Source organism: Ischnura elegans, chromosome 9 (genome assembly GCF_921293095.1).
Source record: "Ischnura elegans chromosome 9, ioIscEleg1.1, whole genome shotgun sequence".
Taxonomy (NCBI): Eukaryota; Metazoa; Arthropoda; class Insecta; order Odonata; family Coenagrionidae; genus Ischnura; species Ischnura elegans.
Window position 1 is genome coordinate 52104716 of NC_060254.1, and position 26683 is coordinate 52131398.

Consider the following 26683-nt stretch of genomic DNA (forward strand, 5'->3'; position numbering starts at 1 on the left):
ACGTAGACTGAGAACTGATATAAAATAATTCATTATTAATAAATCAAAGGATCAGTAAAACCTTGCACCATGCGGTCATGCATAAAAGAATAAATGCGGGTAGTTTGTGCTCGAGTTACGTGGATTAGCTTCAACGCCGTGTTCATCAGCTTCACGCTCAACCCATTTGAAATACACGTTGCATATACCACAGGATGCCGCATTGACCTCCATGCGTGATATTCCATCATCTGATGTATGCGGAATAGGGAGTATGCGTATGGTATTTATGCGAATTGCCTATTAGTTTTCAATTAGAAGTTATTGATTAGAAAACGGAACAAGATAAATTTACAAAGTAATGATAAGAATTCATTTCACAATTATAATTCAATTTTAAAGTGTCACCAGAGAACACACTGCTTGCACCTTTAATAAAAATATATCGCTTGTTACGCATCGTATTTGATGTATATAACGCTTCCAACATATCTCCTACGGTCAAAAAGAAGAAACCCTTTCGCAGGGAAGTTGATAACGTCACGAGATGCTGCCAATCGGGTCATCTTGTTCCAGCTACTCGTCTCCTCCTTATGAGTGTGGGATAGGAAGAAAGAAAGCCAGGAGTTAGAGAGCGAAAGCGTGCTGATCCCAGCACAATCTCCTATGGTCAAAAGGAAGTAACCCTTTCGCAGAGAATTTGATGACGTCACGAGCTCATACCGATCGGGTTCTCGTCTTTCTGCTACTCGCCTCCTCCTTATGGTGGTATGGGGATAGGAAGAAAGAAAGTCAGGAGTTAGAGAGCTAAAGCGTGGTGACTTCGCTCGGCGGATGCTCACAGCTGAATATTGATGACCTTCATAACGCGTTCCGTCGCACTGCGACTAAAGCTTTCGACGGCGGTGGCGTCTCCGACGTCCGAGGACCCCATATTTCAACCTCCCCTCCCCTCCCACTTTTCCATTCTGCTCTGCATTATTCCCCCGGCCGTCTGGACTTCCACCCCACTCCTCCAATTCATTTTCAGGGCCGCTCAAAGGCCAACAAAGTCTCTCCTCCACCCCAAAAGGACTCGCTCCTTCGCTGCTTTATTTGAAGGCGCTTTGCCAGCCAACACTGTTCTGCCCCCTTGGACGTCTTTTTTTTCTTTCCCTCTCCTCATACGCCCCATGGGCAAATACTCCCTGTGAGCGCACGTGTTTTTTCCGTCGAGTGATTCACTTTATGAGCACGAGAGAGGTCTCTTCATGAAGACACGTCCTCGTTTGTACATACTCTCCAAGTGTTCTCCCTTTTTTTTCACTTTTACCGAGCCATTCTCTTTGCTCTTTATAACACTCTTCTCAGGATTTTTTTTGCTTGGACGGAGCTGGTCCGGCTACTATAAGGATCTCACTGTGGGATTTATTTTAAATCTTCTTCGTTTTTACCTTAAAAAATAAAATTCCGCAATAAACCTAGAAATAAATAATCGTGCGAAGTTAATATTCACCTCTTTCCTGCCAAAATAAATATTTCACGTATTCTTTAAAATGTTTTTTATTGAACAATTTATGCTTTAATTTTGTTGCGCGAGGGTTTTGAACTGCGCAGTTAGTTTTATACGAATTCCTCGCATTGAATCCCATATTTCAAAAGGCCATTAACATGAGTCATAGATTTACAAGTAAAAATAATTACTTCGTACATTCATTTAATACTCATAGTTACCACTGTGACTTTATCACTGGGTCATACTAAGATGCCTGTGGTATTTACTTATTATCTCCTCTTATATTTACAATCAGGCCAAGTCATATTTTTCACTCTTCCAGTTACTTCTAGATTCTCAGATGATACTCATCATGTTCATAAGCTTACTGGTAAATCAATGATTTTAAAACTCAAAATTCATTAATATACAAACGACAGATTATTACTATAAATTTAAGTACATAGCTATGGTGTACAATGCAGTTGAATTGCATAAACTTCTTTTGATAAATACATACGATCGCTCTTCATCAAAGCAAGCGTCAAAGGGTGAGCTTTGAGTCCGTACTCTCAACATCAGCAGCCAACGGAATCTTAATTCGGTTTCTTACCTGAAGCGCCTTTAATGAAGAAATTCTTTGTAGAAGTATAAAATTTGAGCCTTTTACCATTCTGAACAACTCTACAACATGATAGTTTCAACTTCATCAGTGCCTCATGATGCTGCACTAACTGAACTAAAACTTTTTGCAATGAAAAACGCGTGGGTAAATAATATCACAAGCACTGCCAATGACGATTAACAAGAGTTACAATTAAAGATTGTCGGTTTTTGTCTCACCTGCTCTGACTTTAACGTAATATAGTGGAGTGTGAGCAGTATTTTCGTCGTAACATGGCAAAAGATGTGTGATAACTGAGAATTTCATGAATGCCCAAACAGGAGTTGTCCAATACTTCGGTGAAAGGTTGTACTTATAACAATTCTCGCTCCATTTCGATCACATAAAAAACCGGAGATTTCACGGCGTATCAGTAAAATTTAATGCATGATATTATACTTTTTTATATGTAAAAAAGAATGTAATGCTCAAAATAATCAAAGTTGCAACCGATCGTTTTGAGATTCATTTCTCAGTATTTGCTATCTTTTTGACCAATCCGAATACATTCAAGATGCACATAGGTACTCACTTCCAAGTTGATGTCATGCAATAAGAGATCAAAAATGTTTATATCAGAGTCAGTCCTGTATCTTCGGATATTAGAATTCCTCTGGATTCAGAAGAGTTGGCATTGTAAACATCAACTACGGATTAATTAAATGAAAATATTATATTTAAAGATCCTGCACTATCCCGTCCTAAGATACACTGAGTATAAGAAAATACTCTAAAGATTGTAGCTGAAAACCAACGATGGAATTCATGTTTTCATGATTTTAATTGGAGATTTCTCTATCTTTGGAAAATTATGTAAAAGCGTCACCGATGGCATAAACAAACAAATGTGGTACACTTAATATTACAGTATTTATGTCTGATAGAAGAAACTGAAAATGAAGGAGATGTGCGGAACGTTCATGTCGAAGGCCACGAAAGTGAATTCATATTAGGTATAACATTAAGTTTTCAAAATAAAAAATCGAATTTATGCTATACTTAATGATTTTAAATGGAGATTTCTTAATCTTTGGAAAAGTATATAAAAATGTCACGGATGGCATAAATTAATAAAAGAGTGCACTTAATATTCCGGCATTAATGCCTGATCGAAGAAGTTGAAAATGGAGAGGAGAGGCGAAGCGCAGCAGTCGTAAGGCTACGAAAGCGAATTCATATTATTACAATTAGTTTTCACCCTTCAATCCCTCCCGTCCGCCACAAAAATGCAAAATTTTCGTGCTCTCAAACCGAGGGGACTGCATAGAGGCGGCCCAATTCCATCCCATAAATAATCGTACTGATTTCTGATTTCTGTTGTCACTTCGGTCGCATTTAAATCGGTTTTCAAAATTGTCCATGGCGCGGTAGTATATGCCATGCAATCCACTTTTTTTTACATTATTTTGAATTATGATATTTGTAATAATGAGGAATAGCATGAATTTGATGAATCACATTATCATGAACATATTCGCCGGGAAAGCATCAGATTTTACTTCACATTATCATGTATTTAAATCTCGGTTAAAATAACTAATTATGCCTTGAAATATGATTTAATGCTTTCCCGGCGAATAATGTGGGTAAACTTTTCTCGGGATTCCCACCGGGTTAATGTTTTAATATCGGCCAACGTTTCAAGTACCGTCTCGGCACTCATCTTCAGGGCTGAATGAAAAAAAAGATTTTCCAAAGATAGAGAAATCTCCAATTAAAATCATGAAAATATGAATTCCATCGTTGTTTTTCAGCTACAATCTTTAGAGTATTTTCTTATGCTCAGTGTTTCTTGGGACGGGATAGTGCGGGATCTTTAAATATAATATTTTCATTTAACTAATCCCTAGGTGATGTTTACAATGCCAACTCTTCTAAATCCAGAGAAATTCTAATATCCGAAGATACAGGACTGAAGATGAGTGCCGAGACGGTACTTGAAACGTTGGCCGATATTAAAACATTAACCCGGTGGGAATCCCGAGAAAAGTTTACCTAATTATGCCTTATTTCCCCGTGAAACTCGTAATCAATTTGTCCATCAGCGACGCGAGTGGCGACTTTTGTAAACCAATTTAAATGCGCGCTGGTTGACAACACATTTAGAGACCGGTTTAAGCATCCTCTTTTGTATATATTCCTCGAACCATCCAGGAAGTGCGCGGGTAGAAGAAAAAAAAATGAAACGAGAAAATAGGGAGGGAAAAAATCAAACACTTTTCCGCCTCATCTCCCTTCCAATTTGCCAAAAATAACATTCCGACGAGGGGACCGCATTCTGGCGGCGTTTCTACACAACGCTCTCCGACCTCGTGATTGCCTCCAATCGGGATTCCGATCAGCAATCACCCCGAAGGGACGCGGTGTGCAGGCAAGGGGTCTGCTGTGAGCTGTATGCTGAGGCCCCCTTCCCCCGCATATCCCTCCAGACCCTTTAACTTAGGGCGAATCACGGCTGAGAACTCTCTCTCTCAATCCCAGGAGAGGCGGAGGGCGGAGGACTCAATTTATTCAGCGAGAGGCGGAAACGAATCAGTTGGACAAACTGGGGGCTCTTGGGAGAACCACATTTATTTGCTTTTGATCATCTCCTGACATGCTACGGAGGGCGCGACAATAGGATTTATCTCCATCTCTTGTCTCAAACTTGACGCCGCCCTATGATTTCAAGGGTAAATGTATTCTAAGCAAAGCTTCCATCATTACAGAAAAAGTTCTTGATTACAATTACTTATTCAGGAATTAGAGAGCAAAAGTGTGATGAGTCCAACACAGACTGTCCACAGGTCGTGTGTCATTTGTGACCTCTAATTATAGCAACTTTGCATTATCTATTCATGAAAATTGGTATAATTATGGGGGAAGGTCCTAAGTTTTGTTGAGTTAAGCGATAAGAATTTTACAATTATTACCTTTTGACTTCAAAATGTGGGCCCAAACCAAAAATTTTAATTTGCCTTATGGGGTTTCAATGTTAAAAAAATCGACATAGAAAAAGTCTCCCTATGTACTACATCTCCCATGGTCAAAAATAAGTAAGCCTTTCCATTGAATTCGATGACGCCACGAGCTCCTGCCGATCGGGTCATCTCGCCTCCTCCTTATGGTGGGTGGGGATGAGATAAAAGAAAATCAAAGAAGTTAAAGAGGGAAAGTGTGGTGAGTTGAGCAGTGCGGATATATCATGCCTGCTTCGTGAGCAACCAAGTTCAAATGAAACGATTTTAATTTTTCCTTTTGAATACCAATTGTCGGCCAGTACGACTGAGTTAACCTGGTGTACAGCGAGAGAAGAATTTTCAGAAATTTCAAACAATTTTCAAATATAAATAACTGCCTTGGGCGGGAAGCGAACCACAGGTCTCAAGAAAGGCAGGAGATAATTAGGCTGAGACGTTAACCAAGCTATTTTTTCGCTCTCACCCGTGACCAGAAAATAATTTGTACCTATTTATTTGAAATGGTAATTGCGTAAACTTTTTGTACACACAATTTTACTAATTTATCCATCAGGGGACACAAAAAACTAATTACAAAAGATAGGCCGATTAAAATACTCGTCTATTCAAAACTGTTTCAATAATTAATCGTGTAAGCATCCCTTACGGCACCCATATGAGACCACTGACTAAGTTGTAACTTTATAAATACTACGTAATATCTAAAGAAAAAATCACAATAAAATTATATAAAATAACTATGTAGAGAACAATCTTTTTATGAAACTTTACCTTGGAAGATTTACGGCTACGGTTTTCTCTACGTGACAAATGTTTTGCCTGTATTTATTTTTTTGTAAATTTTACTTCCATGAATTATTAAATACGCATACATTCCTTTATAATTCATACGATTGATTGAAAAAAACAAGTTCAGGATCAGGCTCAGTTTTAGGACTGGTATTAGTATGAGTTTTTGTTGTGGCTTCTTTGGATCTTACTTTCGTTACCGTCCTCTATCGACCGAAGGGATGTGTCACCATGTAAGATGAACCAGATATCATCAAAATTGAACGTGGAAAGCACATTAGCCAGTACAGTGATGATGAAAACACAATTTTTTTATGTGAACTTGATGACGAAGTTAATAAGACCATAGTTAATATAGTTAATGAGTTCTAGAGTATTAGCGTTTTTATTCCGTAGCGTCGATAGACAGATATTTTTTCCATTATTTTGAGAAGGGTAGAAGGAAGAGAAATGGGAAAGGGGTAGGGAATAGATAGGGAGGGATGGATTGATGACATAGAAATAACTTTGGTCATTTCCTTTCACCAGAATTAGTTTATTGTATACTTTAAATTTATTTTCGACGAGTTTTAAAAAGATATTTCAACCAACATGGTATTTCGACTATTTTTTGCCGATGAAACCTCTATATACTACGACTTACGTATCTATAGAAGTCATTTTTATTGTTTACAGGGAGGTGAAAAGGTCTTGAGAAAGTGACTCAGTGAGCAAAGAGTACGAGAGGAATTGTTTGAGGTCAGATCAAGGAGGCAGGGTGGGTCGCAGCGGAATATAAAGTTCAAACAAGGGAGACATCGCTGACAGGGCCGTTTCATGATGGTACTATGGCGGTGAATTCATGGGAGACTTTTTTCATAAGCTGCCTGGTAATTATGAAGATGAAAGTAAGTTTCCAATATGAAGTCGTTCCACAAAGCTAAGTCCGCCAAAGTTCAACTGATAAAGTGTGCGTCTCACCCAGCTCTATGATAGCTTTTTGATCTCTTAAGTCCTAACTCTCCACAAAAGGGAATAGAACCGGAGAGAATTAAAAAAGAATTTTACTTAGAGCTCAGCCCATTGTGGAAAGAGCTGGGAGAGAAAAATGTGTTTTTCAAAAAGTAAAAAAAAAATACTAATCAAGGTGATGTCATGCTTTGTTGTGCGCAGAGAAAAATATTTCCGAATATGTCTTAAAGTCACTCTTTTTGAGAATTTAGGAATTTTTGCCAGAAAAATGCTCAATAACCACTACCTAGTTCTTCGTGTCGCGTCTTCATTTCTGTATCAGTATGTCTGAACGGTAACCAAGGTAAATAATTGACAAAGTGTGGTACTATTTTTTCACAGAGTTTATTTGAGTCGACCGGTTTCGTCGCATAGGCGACACCTTCAGGTGATGAAACGGCGACGCGTATTTATATTGATAACCATGCGATGAAACCGGTCGACTTGTATGAGTAAAATCTGTGAAAAAAGTAACATACATTTTTAATTCTTTATTACGGATTTTCACAAAGTAAGGACTGAAACCATCGAGTTTATTTATGGTAACCAAGGTGCGAGAATAAAGTTTTATTGGTCAAATAAATTACTTTTTAAACGATTTTTGGAGTAATTAGGGTGGTAAGGACTAGTTTGCTAAAGAATGTGTCCAAATGTTCACGATTAACTATAAAAAGAAAAATCAACTTCGAGCACCTCTTTAGACGGAGTAGAAGACAAAATTATATGCGGTTGAGTTAGTCAATGGAAGGGAATGAATAAATGTTAAAATGGGACGGACCTATACCTAAAAGAAATATGATGTTCCCATGTTACTATCTCAAGAACTTGCAATCTAATGACTCTATGAAACATATCACACATAATATGGAAGGAAGGCGAAGAATTTGGTTGTTGGTGTATTCCCAAGGAAGGGTTTAACTAGAAAAATTGTGACTTTATCCACAAAATTTCCGGATTATGCTTAAAACAAATATACACATTTATACCCACAAATATACATACATACTAAATGATAATTTTTACTGAAATTCTCGAAAATAGAAAAAATAATAGCGTATCTCTAATTTAAACGTGGTTAGTTTATTGATCAATATTTTGCATAGAATTGGAGCATAGCGTTTGAAAATCAAATGAGAGATCCGTCCTTTCAGTTAGCTAAACAATGGACTCCGATGGAGAAATACGCTGCTTGGATGCATATGAAATGAAATGCAATGTATCCTTCACAGTCAAAATACCGCGTTGCATCAATTTGATCTTATTTTTGGCACATTTAGCACCAATTATGGCATGTAATTGAATCCCGAGATAAATACGTCAACGTAGTAATGGAGCTCGCAGCTGATTCTGGCCAAAGGAATTGGAAACTCCATGGACCTCATCGATATTGGGGAATAATTTCCGCAAACAGATTGACAAAATGCAACAGCACTGAATATGAGGATGAAATTACTAGGCATTCTATGACCTGATTCTATCACAGAATGCAAATAAAGAGGAAGGCGTTAACGAAGTTCGTGGTGAAAGAGAGGATTTAGAACGAGTCTCTTGACAAAATCCCGTGATAGCGTATTTTTTTGAGGTAAGTATAGGTTAAATATAGTGATAGTGATTTATTATAGTATAACTGGGTCATGTAATAACAATAAGAATATTTAACAAATTAAAAAAAACATCACTTTCCATTTATACACATTTTTGACCTTAACCAAAGTCAAAGATGATAATTTTAGTTGAAGGGAGCTTAAAATTTCAATAAAATTCCCTAGAATGAAAGGTTTGTTACCTTATTGAAGAAAATAGCTGAGCAAAACGGATGTCTTTTGCAATTAAAGCTAAACGGATTATATGTAACGATGGCAATACCGCGAAAAGCAGCCACGTTGATAAGCATACACATTTGTGCTAAATATGAAACAAATTATTTACGCTACGTCTAAATCAATATTTATCTACCATTGAGAAAAAAGACTTCGGTAAATGAAGAATAAAAATAGGTCCTCAAATGATGCGTCCAATGCAAGATCCGCCTTGCACTGAATATGCGACTACACGCTCTGTGACGCCCGGTAACGCCTGAATTAAAAAGTTTCTGCAATTTTTGTGGTAATTATGTGTCTAAATGTTAATGTAATTCTGAGCCATTAGGTGTAAAATTTATTCTTTTACCACTAATAATAACGCCTAGGGGTACCGTATGGTACCACCAAAATATTTTGCATCATAACATTTTTTTAACGATAATTTTAGGCTCACATCAAATAAATATACTTTATATGAGATCTACATGTTATAACAATCATAATTACATAATAAAATTTTTATATTAACAGTAGGTACATGAGGCGTGAGCAAAGAAAATCGAAACGCTTGCTCTAAAAATTCCATTTTTTTGGGGTAGTTGATAATTCCCAATTTTCACACGGCCCTAAATGGGTTTATTGCAGCTTTAAAATTGCAAACTTTTCGGTAAAATATTATTAAAATTTTTTTAATTAATTTAAAACCCTAGTAAATTACGATAAATGACAAAAAAGTTACGTTTAGCACTGCAATATCAGCTGGTACCATTTGGTACCGCTAGGCGTTAACGGGTTAATTTCATAATTTGCAGGGTTGATGGTAGGATTAGGAAGAACAAAGAGTTGAGAGACCTTTAAAAAGGACCAGATATCGTGGGAATAATTAAAAGCAAGAGAATAAGATGGCTGGACCACCTCCATTGAAGAAGTGAGGACACAATGCTGAAACAAGTTCTGGAAGGCAAACTCGAAGGCAAAAGACCGGTAAGAAGACCTAGAATGCGCCGGGGCGATGAAGTTAAGAATAAAAAAGATGGGAAAGTGAGAAAGAAGTGAGAAAGATGGGAGCCCAGCTGGATATGGCAGGCGACCGTAGAATGTGGAGGCGCCTAGTTGGCGAGGCCAAAGACCTTCTTGGTTTCGAATGGCCACAGGAGGATGAGGTGCAGTATTAGGATACAGAATTCATATCGATTGATAATCATAGCATTTGATACCTATGTAATAGCGTATAATATTATTATGATTAAATTGTTACAAGTAGGCCATTGGCCTGGTGGTAACATGAGCATACGATGCAAAACAATGGGAAACATCAGAAGAAACCATTGATTCCTACTTCTTCAACCGCTTTTTGAAAATATACAAATTTTTCGGGAAGACCTCAAATAGTTTTGCTGGCAGGTCGTTCCAGTCCCTGATGGTCCTATTCAAGACTGATGGAGCAATTTCTTTTTGATACCGATATCATAGTGCATATTATTATTATTACTATTATTATTATTATGATTAAATTGTTACAAGTAGGCAATTGGCCTGGTGGTAACATGAACATACGTTGCAAAACAATTGGAAACATCATAAGAAACCATTGATCCCTACTTCTTCAACCGCTTTTTAAAACTGCAAATTTTTCGGGACGGTCTCAAATAATTTTGCTGGTAGGTCGCTCCAGTCCCTTATGGCCCTATTTAAGATTGATGGAGCATATACGGAATGCCAGAAAAAGACCTTAATAAGACCATTCAGTAATAATTTATTAGATAAAAATAATAAGAGTGTGTGAAGTGTGGAACGTACCTGACACTGTCCGCTGATGCACATGTCAAGGCTTCCGGGCCTGCACCGCGTGCCGTCCAGCACCTTGCTGGCGATGCGCACGATGAGCGGGGGATCCACCGGCTCCAGCTCCTCTTCCTCGTCGTCTCCCTTGGCAGAGGGCGTCGCTGGGGAGACCCTGGAGGGTTCGTCCGCCATCGCGGCCGACGGCGAGTCGTCCTCCTCATCGTCCTCGTCATCTTCGCCTTCGTCGTCATCGCTGTCCTCGCTGTCGTCGTTGGCCAGGGGTCCTCTCGGGGTGTGGTCGGGCGGGAGCGGGGACGAAGGTCGCCGCACCACCCTCTGCTCCGCGCGGCAGATCAGAGCGCAGGGCTCCTGCTCGTCGTGGTGCGGCAACCACTTGTAGTATTGGCCGTCGCGAGGGGTGTCGTTTGATGCCTCGCACTGCTGCTCGCGGAAGTCGCGGGACTCCGGACACGGCTGCAATGAACGAGAGGAAAAAAGGAGATGAATAAGTGAGAAGAGATTTGGGTGATTGGCAGAGAAGACATTGCAAAAATTAAGGAAATATGAATACTTATTATTATATACATCATTCCCTCCCTTCGTGAATTTAGAATATTTGTAAATAAACGGTATTAAAATCCTAAAATGTGTTTAAAGAAGCCCTAAAATTTTCTTATCTAAAGCCAGATCTTTCACTTCTCTGTCAATCTTATTCGAGAGATTCTGAGGATTTGATATCAGCCCATGAGACAAGGGTGGAAGACAAAAAAATAGAAGAGAAGGAGAGTTGCCACTCCCGTCGCTGGTGATAGAAGCCGACCACGAGATGTTTTGTCACCCAAGGCGAATTTTTAATTGATTTAAAATAATCGCGTCACTGACGGCAGAGCGAACGAATTTTCTCAACTAACACGGCCAAATCACTAGAGCTGCAATCGGTTAAATAAGGGAGAAAAAAGAGAAAGAAAAGTTATGCAGAGAAAGCGGTGACCACCAAACAACGAATTCGCTCGCCAATTTAAGTATAGTATATACTTCGCCTAAGCAATGTTTTCACTAGGACCACGGAGTCTGTTATTTTTCATTTTTGGCCCATAGCATTGCAACTTTGAAAATCGATCAAAATGCGTCACACATGGAAACATAAATCACGTTTCAAGTAAACATAATCCTCTAGATTGCATTCTAAACAATACTCCGTCATCTCGTTAATTCGTCGCATACGCTTCAACTGAGCGAAAGGTGGTGTCCACCATTGTTAGCTCAAGGGCCCCTAGAGTCCTATGGGAGAATGGGAATTATGTTTTTCTTATGGTTTATTGAACGTATGAAGATCATCACAATTTTAAGGAGAAAGGAGATGTTTCTGGAGTCAGTAAGCACCTAGCTACAAACATTTGACCCTCGAAAACTTTGGGAATGAATGAATGGTTATTATTCTCTAGGATTACTTATTAGAGCAAAGAAAAGAAAATATGAATATAATGTTCTACTCTGGAAACAATTATTACTATTGCAAAATATTCCATATCAGCGAAAGAAAAAATAAATTTTTAAATTTTTAAGAAATAATTGCGAGGCTTCAAACGAGAAAAATATTATGACAACAACACAATGAAATGTTCAATACCAATAGCACAAAAATATAAGTTTTAATACAAATTGTAACTAAAACATGTATTAACAGAAATTTTTTATGACAACAAAAAAGATAAATGATAAACAAACTTAAATCCTGGTATTCAAATAACAGCTAAATCTTTCTTAAAATGACTGAAGGACTTGTGATTTTTAATATCTGGCGATTGGGAATTCTAGAAAATGGATGCGGTAAGTTGGAAAGATTTAAAATATATAATGGTGAGGGCTTGAGGAATTACATCATGGGAACGTTAGAAATTAAGTCAAACTCATAAATGTATCTATTATAAATGTTTATTGCTGAAGAATCGTCCATTTCTCGTAATTTTCGAATTGTATAAAATAATAAAATCAATTCTCCAAATCTCGACGACTTTGCTTCAACAGAGTACACCATTAGTGAATGAATAATAGTGGTCTGTGACGAACAAGGAGGTTGTATTATACTGAAGGGGGCACCACTGGTTCCAAGAGTGAAGCGAAGTGAGGCAGGAATGGGGGTGCTTAGGTAGGATTAGAAACGCCTACATTGACAATCCCATAAGGGTCAATGTTTATTATGTGGTGAAAGTTTTGGTCATAACTAGTTTATAAATTAAAATAGACTATGGAACCCACACTGTAAACTTTTTTTATATTTTATTGGTAGATTTCGCGACTTTATGTCTTAAACATCTTTTCTCAGGAAAAAATTATTACCAATCTCCACGATCGATCGCTCTCTAAAACCAGCTTAACAGATAATATAATTTAGGAGTGTAAACACGTCATTTCTCTGCACCTATATTGGTATTTGATTTTGTATAGACAATTAAAATCCAACAATGGGGAACATGCATGGAATTTGTTCATCATCCTAGTTAGTCTCATTGAATAGAAAATTTTCTCACGAGTCCAAATATATAAGCCAAAACTCTCCTGGTACTCCACAAACGTCAATAAATGCTAATTAAAAATGCTCGAATATCGCTTGAAGCCACGTGACCTGAAACGCCTTCAGACGTCATCGCACGGAACACCATTCACTTCGCTAAGAGAGTAGAGTGTTAGAGGCTTGAATGCAAGATATTTAAAGTAAAAATTGCAATTATTATCGCCAAATTTGCATTTGAGCCCTCGTAGATCGATTTTCTATCCACTTCCTCAGTCTGTCATCAGTGGATGCCGTTCCGTGACGTCACGCTCCGATGACGTCGTGTATTCAATCAGCCGATGAAGATCAATTTTTAAAGACTCATAACTCAGCTAAAAAGCATTATTCATACGCGAAATTTTCGACGAGTACATTTGAGGTAGAGGCCTTCTTATTCCAGTACTTTTAAAAAATTGTGCATGTTCCCCATTATAGTAAAAAAGTATATTTTCAAGGATATCCCTACCAGTAAAGTTACTAACAGGACACAGTTTATACATTAACCTACCGTCGGGTGCAAGGGATGTGACAGGTACAGCGCGAGCTTTTTTCATTTCCCCGCGACACTAGGCGGCATAGACCCTTGACGCTTGTAGTAGCTTCTTTGTTTTAACACGCTCTATGCAGCATGTCAGTTTTCGCACTTATTCCTACTGATCAGTGGCGGATTATTCAGCATAATTAAGAAAAATAATGGCACAATATAGTAAAATAAAAGCTTTACTAGATGAATAATATAGCCAAATAATAAACACTGATCTTATAGTGTTCAAATACTAAAATTCATTTCATATAATAATATTTAATAGCCTTAAGAGCACGTTATATCGCACGTTGATGGAAAGGTCCACGGCCGTATGAAATTGCGTAAAGGGGTAAATAAATTGTAAATAAGACATCACCAAGTGTTACTTTACACTAATAATGGTGCTTTAAACTCAAAAGATGTACCACTGAGCCGTGCTAAGAGTTAATAATGTTATATCACATCTGTGCCCGTTAGGCACATTGCGCATGAACTCAGCGATTCCAATATTGCGCCTGACGAAAGGTAAATAGAAGTATTGCGAATTATGGGAAAACTCCGATGAAAATCACCGGCTAAATACTATTGAGTATGGTAGCATTTTTCACTTATTTTACTGAATTTTCGAAAAAAACTTAGCATCCGCAAAATATCAGTAGGAGGCTAACAAAAGTTATCAAACTAAGATGGAGGAAGAAAGATCTGAGGTTTTCCTGGCGTATTATGATGTTGAAGTTATTTCGGGTTTCCCACCGGATGAGGTTCTCCATCTCTGCCGACGTTTCGATGGTCGTGTCGTCCATCGTCATCAGGGCTTGAGAATTATGCGAATGATTATGAGAAACCCTGACGACGATGGACGATACGACCATCGAAACGTCGGCAGAGATGGAGAACCTCATCCGGTGGGAAACCCGAAATAACTTCAACATAAGATGGAAGAACATTGGCTACGCAAAAAACTCGGACATGGCGCCTCCAGTACATTCCAATTCCCTTGGCGACGACTGACTCTACTTTGTAGTTATTATGAGGCAATCACGAGGAATCTGCAGTGAGACGGACTGAGCTCCCTTCTGTGTAGTCTGTTTAGGTAGGAGAAAAGCAAACGCCCTCTCTCCACGAACACCAGTGGAGAAAACGGTCGTGGTGCGCTGAATGCGAGCTAGGTGAAGTGCTCATATGGGCGCGAGAATATTGCGGCGAGAGAGGGAGAGCGATGAGCAATTAGGGCCCTCTCAAAGAGCTTCGGACGCCACGTGGATGGAAGGATGATTGGAATGTGATGGAATGACAATACCGGGCGTGGATGGAGCACTGGATGTGAGTGGGAGACAGTAAGCTTAACGGATTCCGGGGTATTTCACGTGGAATTCGGAGAATTGACGAGAATAGAGACATTGTGAGACAAGTGAGATGGATAGTACACCGGGGATATACTCTGTACGAACCAGCAGGGAGTAAAATAACTGGCATCGGATCGGTAAAAATGTAGAAATTGAAGAATATTGCAGACACTGCAGAATGTTGTAGATATTCCGAAAATTATATAACTGAAATGGGGAGATAGGGGGAAATATCAGAATAAATACCAATCTGTTTCAATGGCCACGATGCAATACGTTTACCCACCTGCATGTTGCAGATCTTGTATCGCACTCCATCTCCTCCACGGCAGCCGGTTGGTGCGTTGCACCGCCGCAGCTGGAAGGAGGCGCCACCGTCGCAGGATCGGGAGCAGGTACTCCACTCGGACCACGGCGACCAGCCGAGGACGGGACGGGCTCCCGGCGCAGGCACGATCGCAGACGCACCCAGGTTGCCCGACCGCTTGTCCGACGGACCGGAGCGGGAGTTGTCCTCTTCGGCAGCCTGAGAACGAATCAGAATAACGATCCGGTTAAAAATAATTCTCGATCTAACTAAATTCATGAACACTTTCAGCCATAGTGTCCATTAAAATTTTAGACAACGATTTGGTTTTAAAGAAGGTTAGACCTCAAATATGTTGCCTTCATTTATTTAAGGAACGCAACGCTTCTTACTCCTTAATAGTAAATATATTAATAGCTTACCTTACATTTCGTTTTTCTCTTATATGCTTATCCTGTTTAACGTTGCCTGCATAATTTTATACATATATAAGACTTTATTTTCTAAAGCATTGAGAGCAAGGAGTTTGAGACTTTTAGGGGATTTTAACCTCCTAATAGAGCATGGGATGAGGATTAATCACAAGAAGACCAAGGTAATGCGGTTTTGTAAAGCATCGCGAGCGAGGTATGTGAGACTTAAGATAAAAGTAGGTGGGGAGAAGCTTGACCAGATAGAGCAATTCAACTATTTAGGTAGCACATAAAAGGAAAACGGATACAGTAGTAAGGACATCAGGAAGCGAATTGCATTAGTAAAGGAGGTGTTCATGAACAGGAAGGAGCTTCTGAGAGGATCGTTATGTAACACTTTAAAGAAAAGGGTTGGTGAAGAATTTGAGTGAATTATATAATTGAGTTATTACTCAAAGAAACGTACGAAAAACATGCTATAGAAAAGTTTTTGTTCGATCTTGTATCTTTATTTATAAACTTTTTTTGTCAAAGTAAATTTGCTTTGAGTTTTTCAGGCAAATAAAAAAAATACGTCATGCGGAAATATCTTCACAAGCTTAATGTACGTTGAGAGCTTTGTAAATAATGGAACACAAAGCTAAGATAAAATTGATGAAAGAATCAATTTAAAAATGTACACATTCCTGCTCAAAACGATAGAGGCTTTAACATGCTAGACTTTTTACCTTAGAAAAACCTACGAATTTCATAAATACACAGGGAAAAACCAGAAAAATCGGAAAACACCAAATGAACGTCGCATAAAATTAATTGAAGAATGTTTTCGCAGTGAGTAAAAAGGAAATATTTGGTGTAGCGAACCTGTGATTGAAAAAAAGAAGGATATGTCGATCAAACATTTTCTTTTTGACGAGCCCGAAAAATTTCATAATCATGGTGGCCATTATTGTACGTAAGAGAGGGAATACAAAATATGCACATTCCTGCTCAAAACGTTTGAAAGTTCACGTGAGACTTTTTACCTTAGAAAAACCAACGAATTTCATAAAAACACAAGGAAAAACCAGAAAAAACGGAAAACACCAAATGAACGCCGCATAAAATTGATTGAAGAATATTTTAGCAGGGAATAAAAGGAAATATTTGGTGTAGTGAACCTGTGATTGAAAAAAAGAGGGCTATGTTCATCAAACATTTTTTTCGACGAGACCGAAAAATTTCATAATCATGGTGGCCATTATTGTACGAAAGAGAGAGAATAAAAAATGTGCCCAGTGGAGAGGCTTCTTGAGAATAGAGAGAGAGGAAGAAGAAACAAAATTTCCCCTTCGGCTCCTGTTGATTGATTCATCCACCACCCACCCTCGCACCCCTTACAACCCTCTCCCCTTATAAAAGAAAAAAAAAAAAAAAAACTCGTGGGCCGCACACACAAAACTCCCCTCGGCGGCTTTCTAAGAGCCTCCCACCCCAGTCTCAACCCCTCCGTGACAGCCCCCTCAGCAGAAGAATTCCCCTTCTCCCAGGAAGGCCCCTGACGAGAAAAATCAGCTCCAAAGGAGAAGAAGTTTGCCTCCTTCTCCCCTCCTTTGGAAGTCCTCTCTTCTCCTACAACCCTTTCCAAACTGCCATCCATCTTCCGTGGAGTGACACGCGGGATCAGATAACCGGAATGTTGAGGTCGGGAGGAAGGCTGCAGTGATGGGGAAGGAGTTCCGAAGGGAATGGATTTAAGGAGGGATTATCCATAAACTAAGTAAATGTCATTTTCGTGAACATTTCAAGACATATTCCCCTAATTTTTACTGTACCAGTAGGCGATCATTTTTCGATGTTTGCATTTTGCTATTTTTCATGCATCTTCTCTTGAGACACCTCATATTTCTATGACAAAACAGGCGTACGTGTCGCAATATTATACATTACGAAATAGAATACAAATAACAGGGCTAAAACTTGATTGTACATTTAAAATTTTCTCGGGTTTCCGAGCGGGTAAGATATTTCGGGTACATGGACGTGGAAAGCCGAGAAAGTTTAAATACTTATTCTGTTTGCCTAGAAAGTGTAAAAATCATACATAACTTGATAGCAGTTAACCCTCTCTATCACAGAGCTGGATCTGGGAGCCAATAAATTTCAAGTCTTATTATTGAAAAATGGAAAATTTTCTGCTCAATCATCATTGACGTGGCAGCTACATATTTCGGCATTAAACTTCACAGCACAACATGTGCAGGTAGTTTAAATATTTCCTGAATAGAGTTAAAAATGTTCACATATTTTATGTTATCGAGAAGAAAAATTGGGCTATATAGGGTAAAAATATATACGAATGACGAAAACTTAAAATTACTAATATCTGATCAATCAGCGAAGAATACCGAATCTTGAGTCTGTCATCGTGATAATTCACTAATAAAATATGTTATTGGAACGAAAGGCGATTGGTCAGATACAGCGTCGTTCGGATGGCAAGTTAAGCTGAGGTCCCCAGGGTGCCTTCCCTTAAGAGGAGGCTAATGCCGACGCCGAGTTTCTCTCCACACTTCCTTACCTATCCTTGCCAATGGCGCAAATGACATCAGCTGTCAGAGACCTCTTCCCAATAACATACCAGGTTCGTATCCCGATCAAGGTAGGTACGAGAGTAGTTCAATAAGTCTTTAGAGAAAGCTATAAAAAGAAATTATATTGGGTCAATATTTTAATATTTCTCTTTATAGCCTCCTTTTAGCTCTATACATTTTTGTAAGCATTTTTACAACCATTTTAATCCGATCAAAAAATAGAATTTCGGGATATCCTCTAAATAGGCATTAGTCTGGGTGCTATTCTGGGCGTCAAGCAACTTCTTCAAGTTTTGAAATAAGTAAAAGTCACTCGAAGCCAAATCTGGTAAATAAGGTGAATTTTGGAATAATTAAAACTTTTTCTCCGTGATTTTGGCAATTGCAACCGACACAGGGGTGCAACCGTACATTATCTTGTTGAAGAAAAAACATTTTACTGTTTCAAATAAGGACGCTTTTCTTTATTTCTACCACTGGCCGGTTATCGTTTATCCCACTTCCTAGCAATCGATGTGGACTATTCCGCACAAATTACTAAAATATTTTTGCCATAACCAGACTGGCCCATTTCACCCCCTTCACCTTCTTTTTAGCTCGTCCATCTTCCAAATTCTGTCATCTTACCTGTTATTTTGCCTCTGTACCGTATTGATGAGTCCATATTTCATACATATTAATGCATCGAAGAGGAAAATACCCAGGATTACGAGGGAAAAGCGCCAAAAAAGTCTATGAATTGACCACACGATTGCATTTATTCCCCTCTGTGAGCCTACGCGGCAGGGATCATGGCGAGATTTTTTTCACGCCCATATTTTCGTGCAAAATTGAAGCAGTTGAGCATTGCGATATGCCAATGGCCTTAACTATTTCGCGCACTTTGATTAATCTATCATTTAAAACCATACGTGGATTCTGTCAGTCATTTCAGGGTAAGACACTCCCACAGGCCATTCGGAATAATGTGAATTTTTATGGAAATATGAAACCTCCCCCCCGAAATATGAAAAAAATATTACCTTCCTGCATAAATGAAAACAAAATATTGAAAAAGCATGGATTCACAAAACAATTCTTTGACAAATGAAGTTTTTTAGATTATGAAAATTGTTTAATTTAGTTTTAAACCCTCTACTTAGTACCCTCTTAAAAAAAAATTCCCCTCGTTTAGGAACCCCCGAACGAAAATCCTGGCTACTCCTTTGCCCTGTGACATAGAAAGTGATAGCTATTTTTGAAAGCAAATCTGAAATGATCCCTGTACTTGTACGAGTGAAATATGATCGTGTGATTCAGGCTTCTAGTACAGCAAAACTCGCTTGTAACAATCTCGAATGCAATGAAATTTCGCCTATAAATATGTGAGTTCCTGGTCCCTTTCTTTCATTGGCGATCATAGGACTTTCCTATGATCACCAATGCTAATTTCCTCGTATATAAGAGTCCGGATGATACAAAATCCCCGATATTACGAACTACTCCTTGGTCCCTTGGGGGAATTATTTCCTCTTTTATAAAGAAATTACGGCAACTTTCACTCCTTAACCGTTCCTTAGTTCATCAGATGTTCTCACGTGTGGCCATCACTACATTAAACTACTATTGATCTAAAAAATCCTTCCTTATACAGTCACTTGAAGCAAAGGGTGGGACGATGGCTAAATTTTACGGATCTGTTGCTTAAATAAAAACGATTTCCGGAATGTAAGTCGGCAATCCTGTGATGTATAGGGAAAAAGTCCTTTATGATGGATAAAACAAAATCCCGTTCATAAAAAAAAACAGAACTATGGCCCACTAATATTCGTTATTAGCGGGTTTTATTGAACTTGTTTTGAATTTCCAGGCCCTGCGTATCCTCCTTAAGGGGTTTCGAGACAGCGAACGCTGGCAGGGCGTACTGGGATAGGGGGGAACGGGGTTTCTGAGGAAGAAGGGGGCTTATTTGCAATTCTGATTCGCCGTCACAATCCTTCTTGAGAACATTCCCAGAGCACCAAAGGGGAAAGAGGGGGGAAAGGCAGGGAGCTCTGCGGTGGTTTTTCTTCCTCAAGAAACGAAGAGCAATGAGCGGTTTTGGCGAATGCGGTAGCGAGGAAATTAGTGGCGAGGACAAATGAGCAGAGGGGCCGGATGACGAAACTCACAGTGAAAGAGCACGCTCATTAATTCGTGCACACATTCCAATTGATAAGATCGCGTGATAACCCATGATTGTGGATGGGAAATCTTTGCGGTCTAACCAAAACATCACGTTCTTACTATCCTCGCAAAATGCTGAGATACGCGAGATTGAGTGAAAATACAGCAGCAGCCAAGCGGCACTCGAGACCAATCGCATACTGCGGCGCCGCCATTGAGCCTTATCATAAAGAATGATACGCACAATTGCACTGTATAGAATAGCCCCAATTCCATCTCCCAGGTGGCTGATTTCTGTTGCCGCTTCGGCCGTACTTTAATCGGCTTTCAAAAATGTCCGCTGCGCAGTCATGAGTGCAATGCGATCTACTTTTTTCCAATATTTTGCAGTATAATGTTTGTAATTGCGAGGAAAAGCATTGAAAAGTTATGAGTTTGACAGATCACATCATCATGTAAATAAATTTCGGTTAACACCCCCTATTTTATCTTACTTCCCCATGAAACTGTGATCAATTTGTCCGTCAGCGACGCGAGTGGCGACTTTTGTGAACCCGTTTAAATGCGCGTTCGGTTTAAACACATTAATGGGCCGACTTGAGGATCCTCTTTTGCAATATTCGCGCCACTCGCATACCATGGCGCCGCCATTGAGTCTTATCATAAAGAATTGAATTGAATATTTTTTATTATGCTCTAGGTAAAACCTATGAGAGCAAAAAATAGAAAATACAGGAAATGTTCTACTCTTAATAAAAGGCATTTTGACAAAAATAAGGCATTATGGAGATTTTTGCTAGGCTAAAAAGTAGTAGATATTTATACAAAAATGTAAAATATTCAATACTAATAACACAAAAATATAAGTTTTAACTAAGAAAGTAATGAACACACACACACATATACACATTTATGTAGAGAGTTTTGATAACATCACAACTTTAAGATTGATAACTAATGAGGTGAGGAGACTGAATTAAGCCCCAGACTTCAAATAGGTGTACAGCATTCTTTTAAACGACTGAAGTGATTGTGACGTCTTTATATTTGGCGGAAGAGAGTTCCAGAATCTAAGAATGATACATAGTAAACATGAAGGTTGCCTTACATGGCCGTGTGACATAGGAAATAATAAATTAAGTTTACCGGGACTAGCCACGGTTATTTCTTTATGGAGTTACCCGCAATGCGCAAATTGTGCGAAAAATCCACAGATTAAAAAAAAATCGCCTTGACCGGAATTTGAACACGGATCTCCCGAGTTTGCATGAACGCAGAACACAGAAATATTAGGATGTCCGTGTAAATAAGCGAAAGTTGGTGACGAAATCACATTTTCAATGTGGACGTTTAAGGACGAAACTACTCCAGGTTTATCGTTTTTGTTAGAATCGATCAACCTCGAAATACAGTAAAGATTCAATATGATATCGAGGGAAATGGCATACATAACTGTGTAGTTCAATCAGTCATCGCTATAAAAAATATTTGGAAAGATGAAAGGGAAATACAATTCACAGCGAAACAAGAAATCTTCCTCACTGATCTGAAATGTCATGAGATGGTAGCTAAAACACAGAAAAAACCGTAAAAAATTCCACCCACTTCTCATAACTTGGTGATGAAATAACATTTTCAATTCATTTATTCGCGCAAGGAGAAATGCTCATTGAGGGAATGGATGGCTACGAAGATTCACGAAGAATTTGGTGCGAGAATCTCATAGAATTTGAACGATTGATTTACAAAAAAAAAGAGAAACGTGTGGAGCGATTAACTTATCTGAGAAATGAGTGTTAAGGCCGTCAGTTTTTCGCCGAGAATAAATCGATAAGTACGCTTCAAATCTAAAAACGGAAAAAAATACCTACTGATCTTAATTTAAAGCTCTAACATAATCGGCATTAAATAATAACTCGATGATGGAGCTCATAGCATTAGCAAATGCTGCCGTAACGACTTCTTAAAAATTACGTAAAAAACTTGCGAGACTAACGTAACTGTAAGGTAAATCATGAAAATCCTATAAATTTGAAGCAGAATTATTTTCAAGAATTATAAAGTGTAAAAAAATAAAAAAATAGGCAACTCGAGTAATTAATGAAGCTAGAAATATTAATAAAAATGATAATTAACGCTAATTTTTCCAACGTCAATGTGTGTATTTAGAAGACAATTGCACTGTATAATGAGTACATGGCATTTCCTGTTTTGTTCTATCTTGGCTGAATGTATGCAGAACAAAGAAAGAATAGGGGGATTGAATGTGGACGTTTAAGTACTACGTAACTACGATAATTTATCTTTATCTATAATTAGTATCATAGCCTAGATGGGAGTAGGAAATATTAGCTTATAGTAGCGGTAGAAACGAGACTCCAGGGCGGGCTCGCAAGGATACACTCCTGGGGCAGGGACTGTAAGCGCGAGCTTTTCTCCTTTGCACCCAGAGGGGGAAGGACGGGAACAAGGAAGGAGGCGCCGCCGCGATAGGAGCCCTACGACGCCTCCTGGGAGGAGAAGGAAGGGAAGGGACGAGGAATTTCGCACCGTCACAAAGGCGGGCGGGTCCTACTACTAGCGAATCCCAGCTTACGCAATTAATGTGCCAGCAATTTTAGTGCATTTTCCTATGAGGAAGAAAAAACCATCGATCAATTTGCTAGATAGCTTATAGTAGCAGTAAAAATGCAGATTTTATAAACTTAAAACATCCATAATTTACAATAGAAATTTTCACGCAAGGTTTAATTGATTGCCGTGACTCTCCAACATTTTATTTTTTACTTGAGGGGCACTTCAATTAGGATGCTACATACATATTGATATCAATTCAACCAGCTTCATTAATTCATCATGCAGTCTTTCCAATCGATTTAGCACTTAAAGAAATAAAGCTATGAATAAAAATGGGAAACAGATGAGGTAGCGCGGCGTATTTCAAAGAGAAGCTCAATTATTCACGATTTATTAGCTTTGACGTGGAATATTTTTCATCACTCCCACGAAAGCGATTACATCAAATTGATTACCATAGCCTTCATGCTTGCTAATTTTTTTTATCGAAAATTAAAAAGAAAGGTATGTCCCTCATAGTCCTTTAGGGAATGAGGGGAAAAATGGTCAAATTGAGCTCAAAAATATTGAATTTAATGCCTTACTTCATCCCTGATTTGTAAAAAAAGCCAGAACCCAATCGGAATTACTTTGGTTTTTTTAATAGGAAATGCAATAGTACCCCCGAGAGTTACCAAGAGAAACGATGGGATACAAAAATACCAAGGCTTTTTAAGTTAAATGTATACCTTATTTAAACGAAAGCCCTCAGGTGGACGAATAGATTAAAAAAATATCCTTCAAACATTGAGTTAAAACTAAAAGAGTAAGTCAATTATGGAAGAAAATAAAACTCCTTTCAAAAAGCGTCCAGGAAAATAAAGAAGGTGAGCTTACATCAAATATTTAGGGCGCAATTCCTAGTGAGACGTTTTCTTTCACAGTAAGTAAGAAAAATAAACAAACCCGTGACAGAGGATTGGTAATGAGGTTAAAAGACGTAGAGCCTTGACTAAGAGACGGAAAAAGATTTATTTTTGCTCTTGCTTCGGTTTGCTTTTGTTTCTTGAGATTCTTTCGCGCTTTCTCTTGGAAGAGTCGGTTCTAATGACATCACTTGCGCAGAGTGGTAACGAGTCAAATTTACAGAAAGCATGCACAAAAATTCAACTCGGAGTATTACAAAAAAAGTATATTGAATAATTAATTTCTAGATCTACATAATGGAATAATAGATCATATCTTACTAGAAGTTGAGCAAAAAGTAATACTTTAAATCCCATCTTCATTGATCTTTCGCTTACAAAAACCATTTCTCTACTGTGCTTTCAAAAAACTATTAGCTATACACAATCAACGGTTTTTGCACCGAGTATAGAATAATATATCACCCAATACGCAAGTATTCATGATAGAAAAATGAAAATAATATCAAATGCAGTTATAATTATAAATTTGGGCGTATTCATCAGCATCAACCATATGGCTCAATAATAAACAATATCTTCGTTCTGCCAAAGCTTTTTCTTCCTGCACATTCCCATTCATTCCTTCGCCTCATTAAGGCAAAAAAATCTATTATGCGTCTGTTCTGTCAAAGTAACGACGCTTTTAAAAGTTGAAATACAATGATAGCAGTAGTATGAAGACAAATTTCTCAATGGGTTTTCAATCATACTCAATAGTTCATTAGCTCAAAAACGAGCCACACAAGGGCCTACGCATAATAAGACCGAAACCTACTTATTAATGCATTGAAATTCAATTAGTATTCTCAGTTTATTTGTACCGTAGATACAAAAGGTAAACATAGTATGGTACTGGTATGATGATGATAGTGAACAAAAAAATATGGAATGTGAATTTTTGTCTATGTTGTTTTGAACTAATAATAATTTACCATCCATTGATGAAATACTATTGCTTTTAAATCAGATGTCTCGAGGAATAGGCAGTAAAAAAAACTTTAGTTTCCTCCGTGGTGGTACTAGCTAACGGCTGTCTTTTTTAACCAAAGACTACATTGAGTAAAATAGTTAATAATTCACAATATTTTTACCATTGGTCAACATCGATGAGATTGCTTTAACTAAAGTTTTCAAGCATTTAATACCACAATGTGGCAATGCCACATGAAATCGCATATATTTTCCTAATTATCAAGAACAACTTGAAGCCTCAGACATAGTCTCCCCAGTGACTTAACTATGGGGGGATGAGGGGATAGATTACCCCCCAAAGCCTCAGAGAAAAAAAAATATTTAAAACTATTAACTAGTTTCGACATATAATAACTACATCTGCTTAAAGTTGAGTTTTAAGTTCCAAAATGATGTAAAATGCATTTCCAGGCATGTCATTTTTCAAACATTTTCCTGAAAATCCCGTGGCCTGGGGGAGGGGATCCCCACTCCAGGCCCCTGCCTCCCCCCCAAAGCATTTCCCAGTTACGCCACCGAGTCTACCTACATCATTCTTTCCCTCCACCACTCTTCTGACGATTATCTTAATCAAATCACCATGTCTGATAATGCGACCGCCTTATTCTCAGAGGTTTCAGATTACTCTTCATTTCTCTTTCTCTTCATAAGCAGTTAACGGATCAAACATATGTGTTTTATCACGCTGAACTCCAGGCTTGCTGTCGTGGTTTGAATTCACCCCGCAAACAAACATGATATTCCGGGCAAGAAATCTGCGGTTCCATTTCTTCCTCGGAAATAAATGAAAAATGCAAAGAAATTGATTTACTTCCCATGTGTCGCCCGATTCGCATGTCAAAAATCAGTACCAATAATATCGAGAGACGGTAGAAGCCAAAACAAAGTTAGATGCATCAAAATGCGCCGCCATAAAGTACTGCTACTGTGTCCCTTACGTAAAACAAGCTCTCAGGTTAGAGTTGCGAAAACTGTATGCCGGGAGAGGGAAGACGGGTATGAGATGAATGTGGATATCGCTGGCACCCGAAGCATCGTATATTTCCTGCCCTTTACTGGCCTTCAAGAATTTGTCATCGGTGGCGCCGAGCGTCTATCCGAGCCATTTCCATGGTTGGTACTATGGAAAATACGATTGCACGGGTATTCATGACCCAGAAAATCCATAGAAACTTGTTTTCTTTGCCTAAAGGAGAAAGGTACGCAACCTCTGAGCATCGTAAAATATGATGAACCAGAGACACGCTACCTTTATGCTCCCATAGTTTTCTTACGGTACTTTTTACGACCTATGGTAAAGTATATATCCACTGAAATTTAGAGTTCAAGAGAGCTCATGTCCAGTTTGATGAATTAAGAATTTGAATAGAATTTATGAAAACTTCTTCTGTAAATAGTCATTATTACTAATAAACTACGAGAGTGAAATTTTGTACAGTTACTTCTCAAATTTATTTTAACCATAGATATACATCTGCTTGTTCAGTATGGCAAAATTGCGGAAAGTATTCCCCGTACGCACGCTTTAATAGTAAAATGAGAGCTGCGTAAAAATGGCAAATTTTGCTTAGTAAAGAAATATTTTCTCAATTATATCATAAATATTAGCTCTCATTATTATTAAAACAAAAAACGTGAATGTAAACTGTATATTTGCCAAACTATTCAAGGAAAATCATAGCAATGGTAATTAATATTGACTCACAGACCTTATAGGTAAATTTCAGCGCTATTTAAACCTACATTCCAATAATTTCCGTCTGTTTATACAGTAAATAAAATATGTTTTGAAATACCCAATCAGAAAAAAAGTGCTAGTTTTATATTATTTATACGCTGAAGGCGGAAAAAGAGAAAAACAATTTATTAAAACTAACAAA

At 38.2% G+C, this 26683-nt stretch overlaps 1 protein-coding gene across 11 annotated transcripts in view; it reads right to left on the reverse strand.

The window, feature by feature from the left end:
* The window catches only part of LOC124165409 (protein madd-4), a 1214641-nt gene that overhangs the window by 69001 nt on the left and 1118957 nt on the right, over positions 1-26683 (reverse strand). For all 11 annotated transcript variants that reach the window (XM_046542805.1, XM_046542812.1, XM_046542809.1 and 8 more), the window contains exons 4-5: positions 15156-15395; positions 10459-10917 (exon numbers count right to left, since the gene is read on the reverse strand). In XM_046542805.1, coding sequence (XP_046398761.1) covers positions 10459-10917; positions 15156-15395 — 699 coding nt within the window. The remainder of the gene's footprint in view (positions 1-10458; positions 10918-15155; positions 15396-26683) is intronic.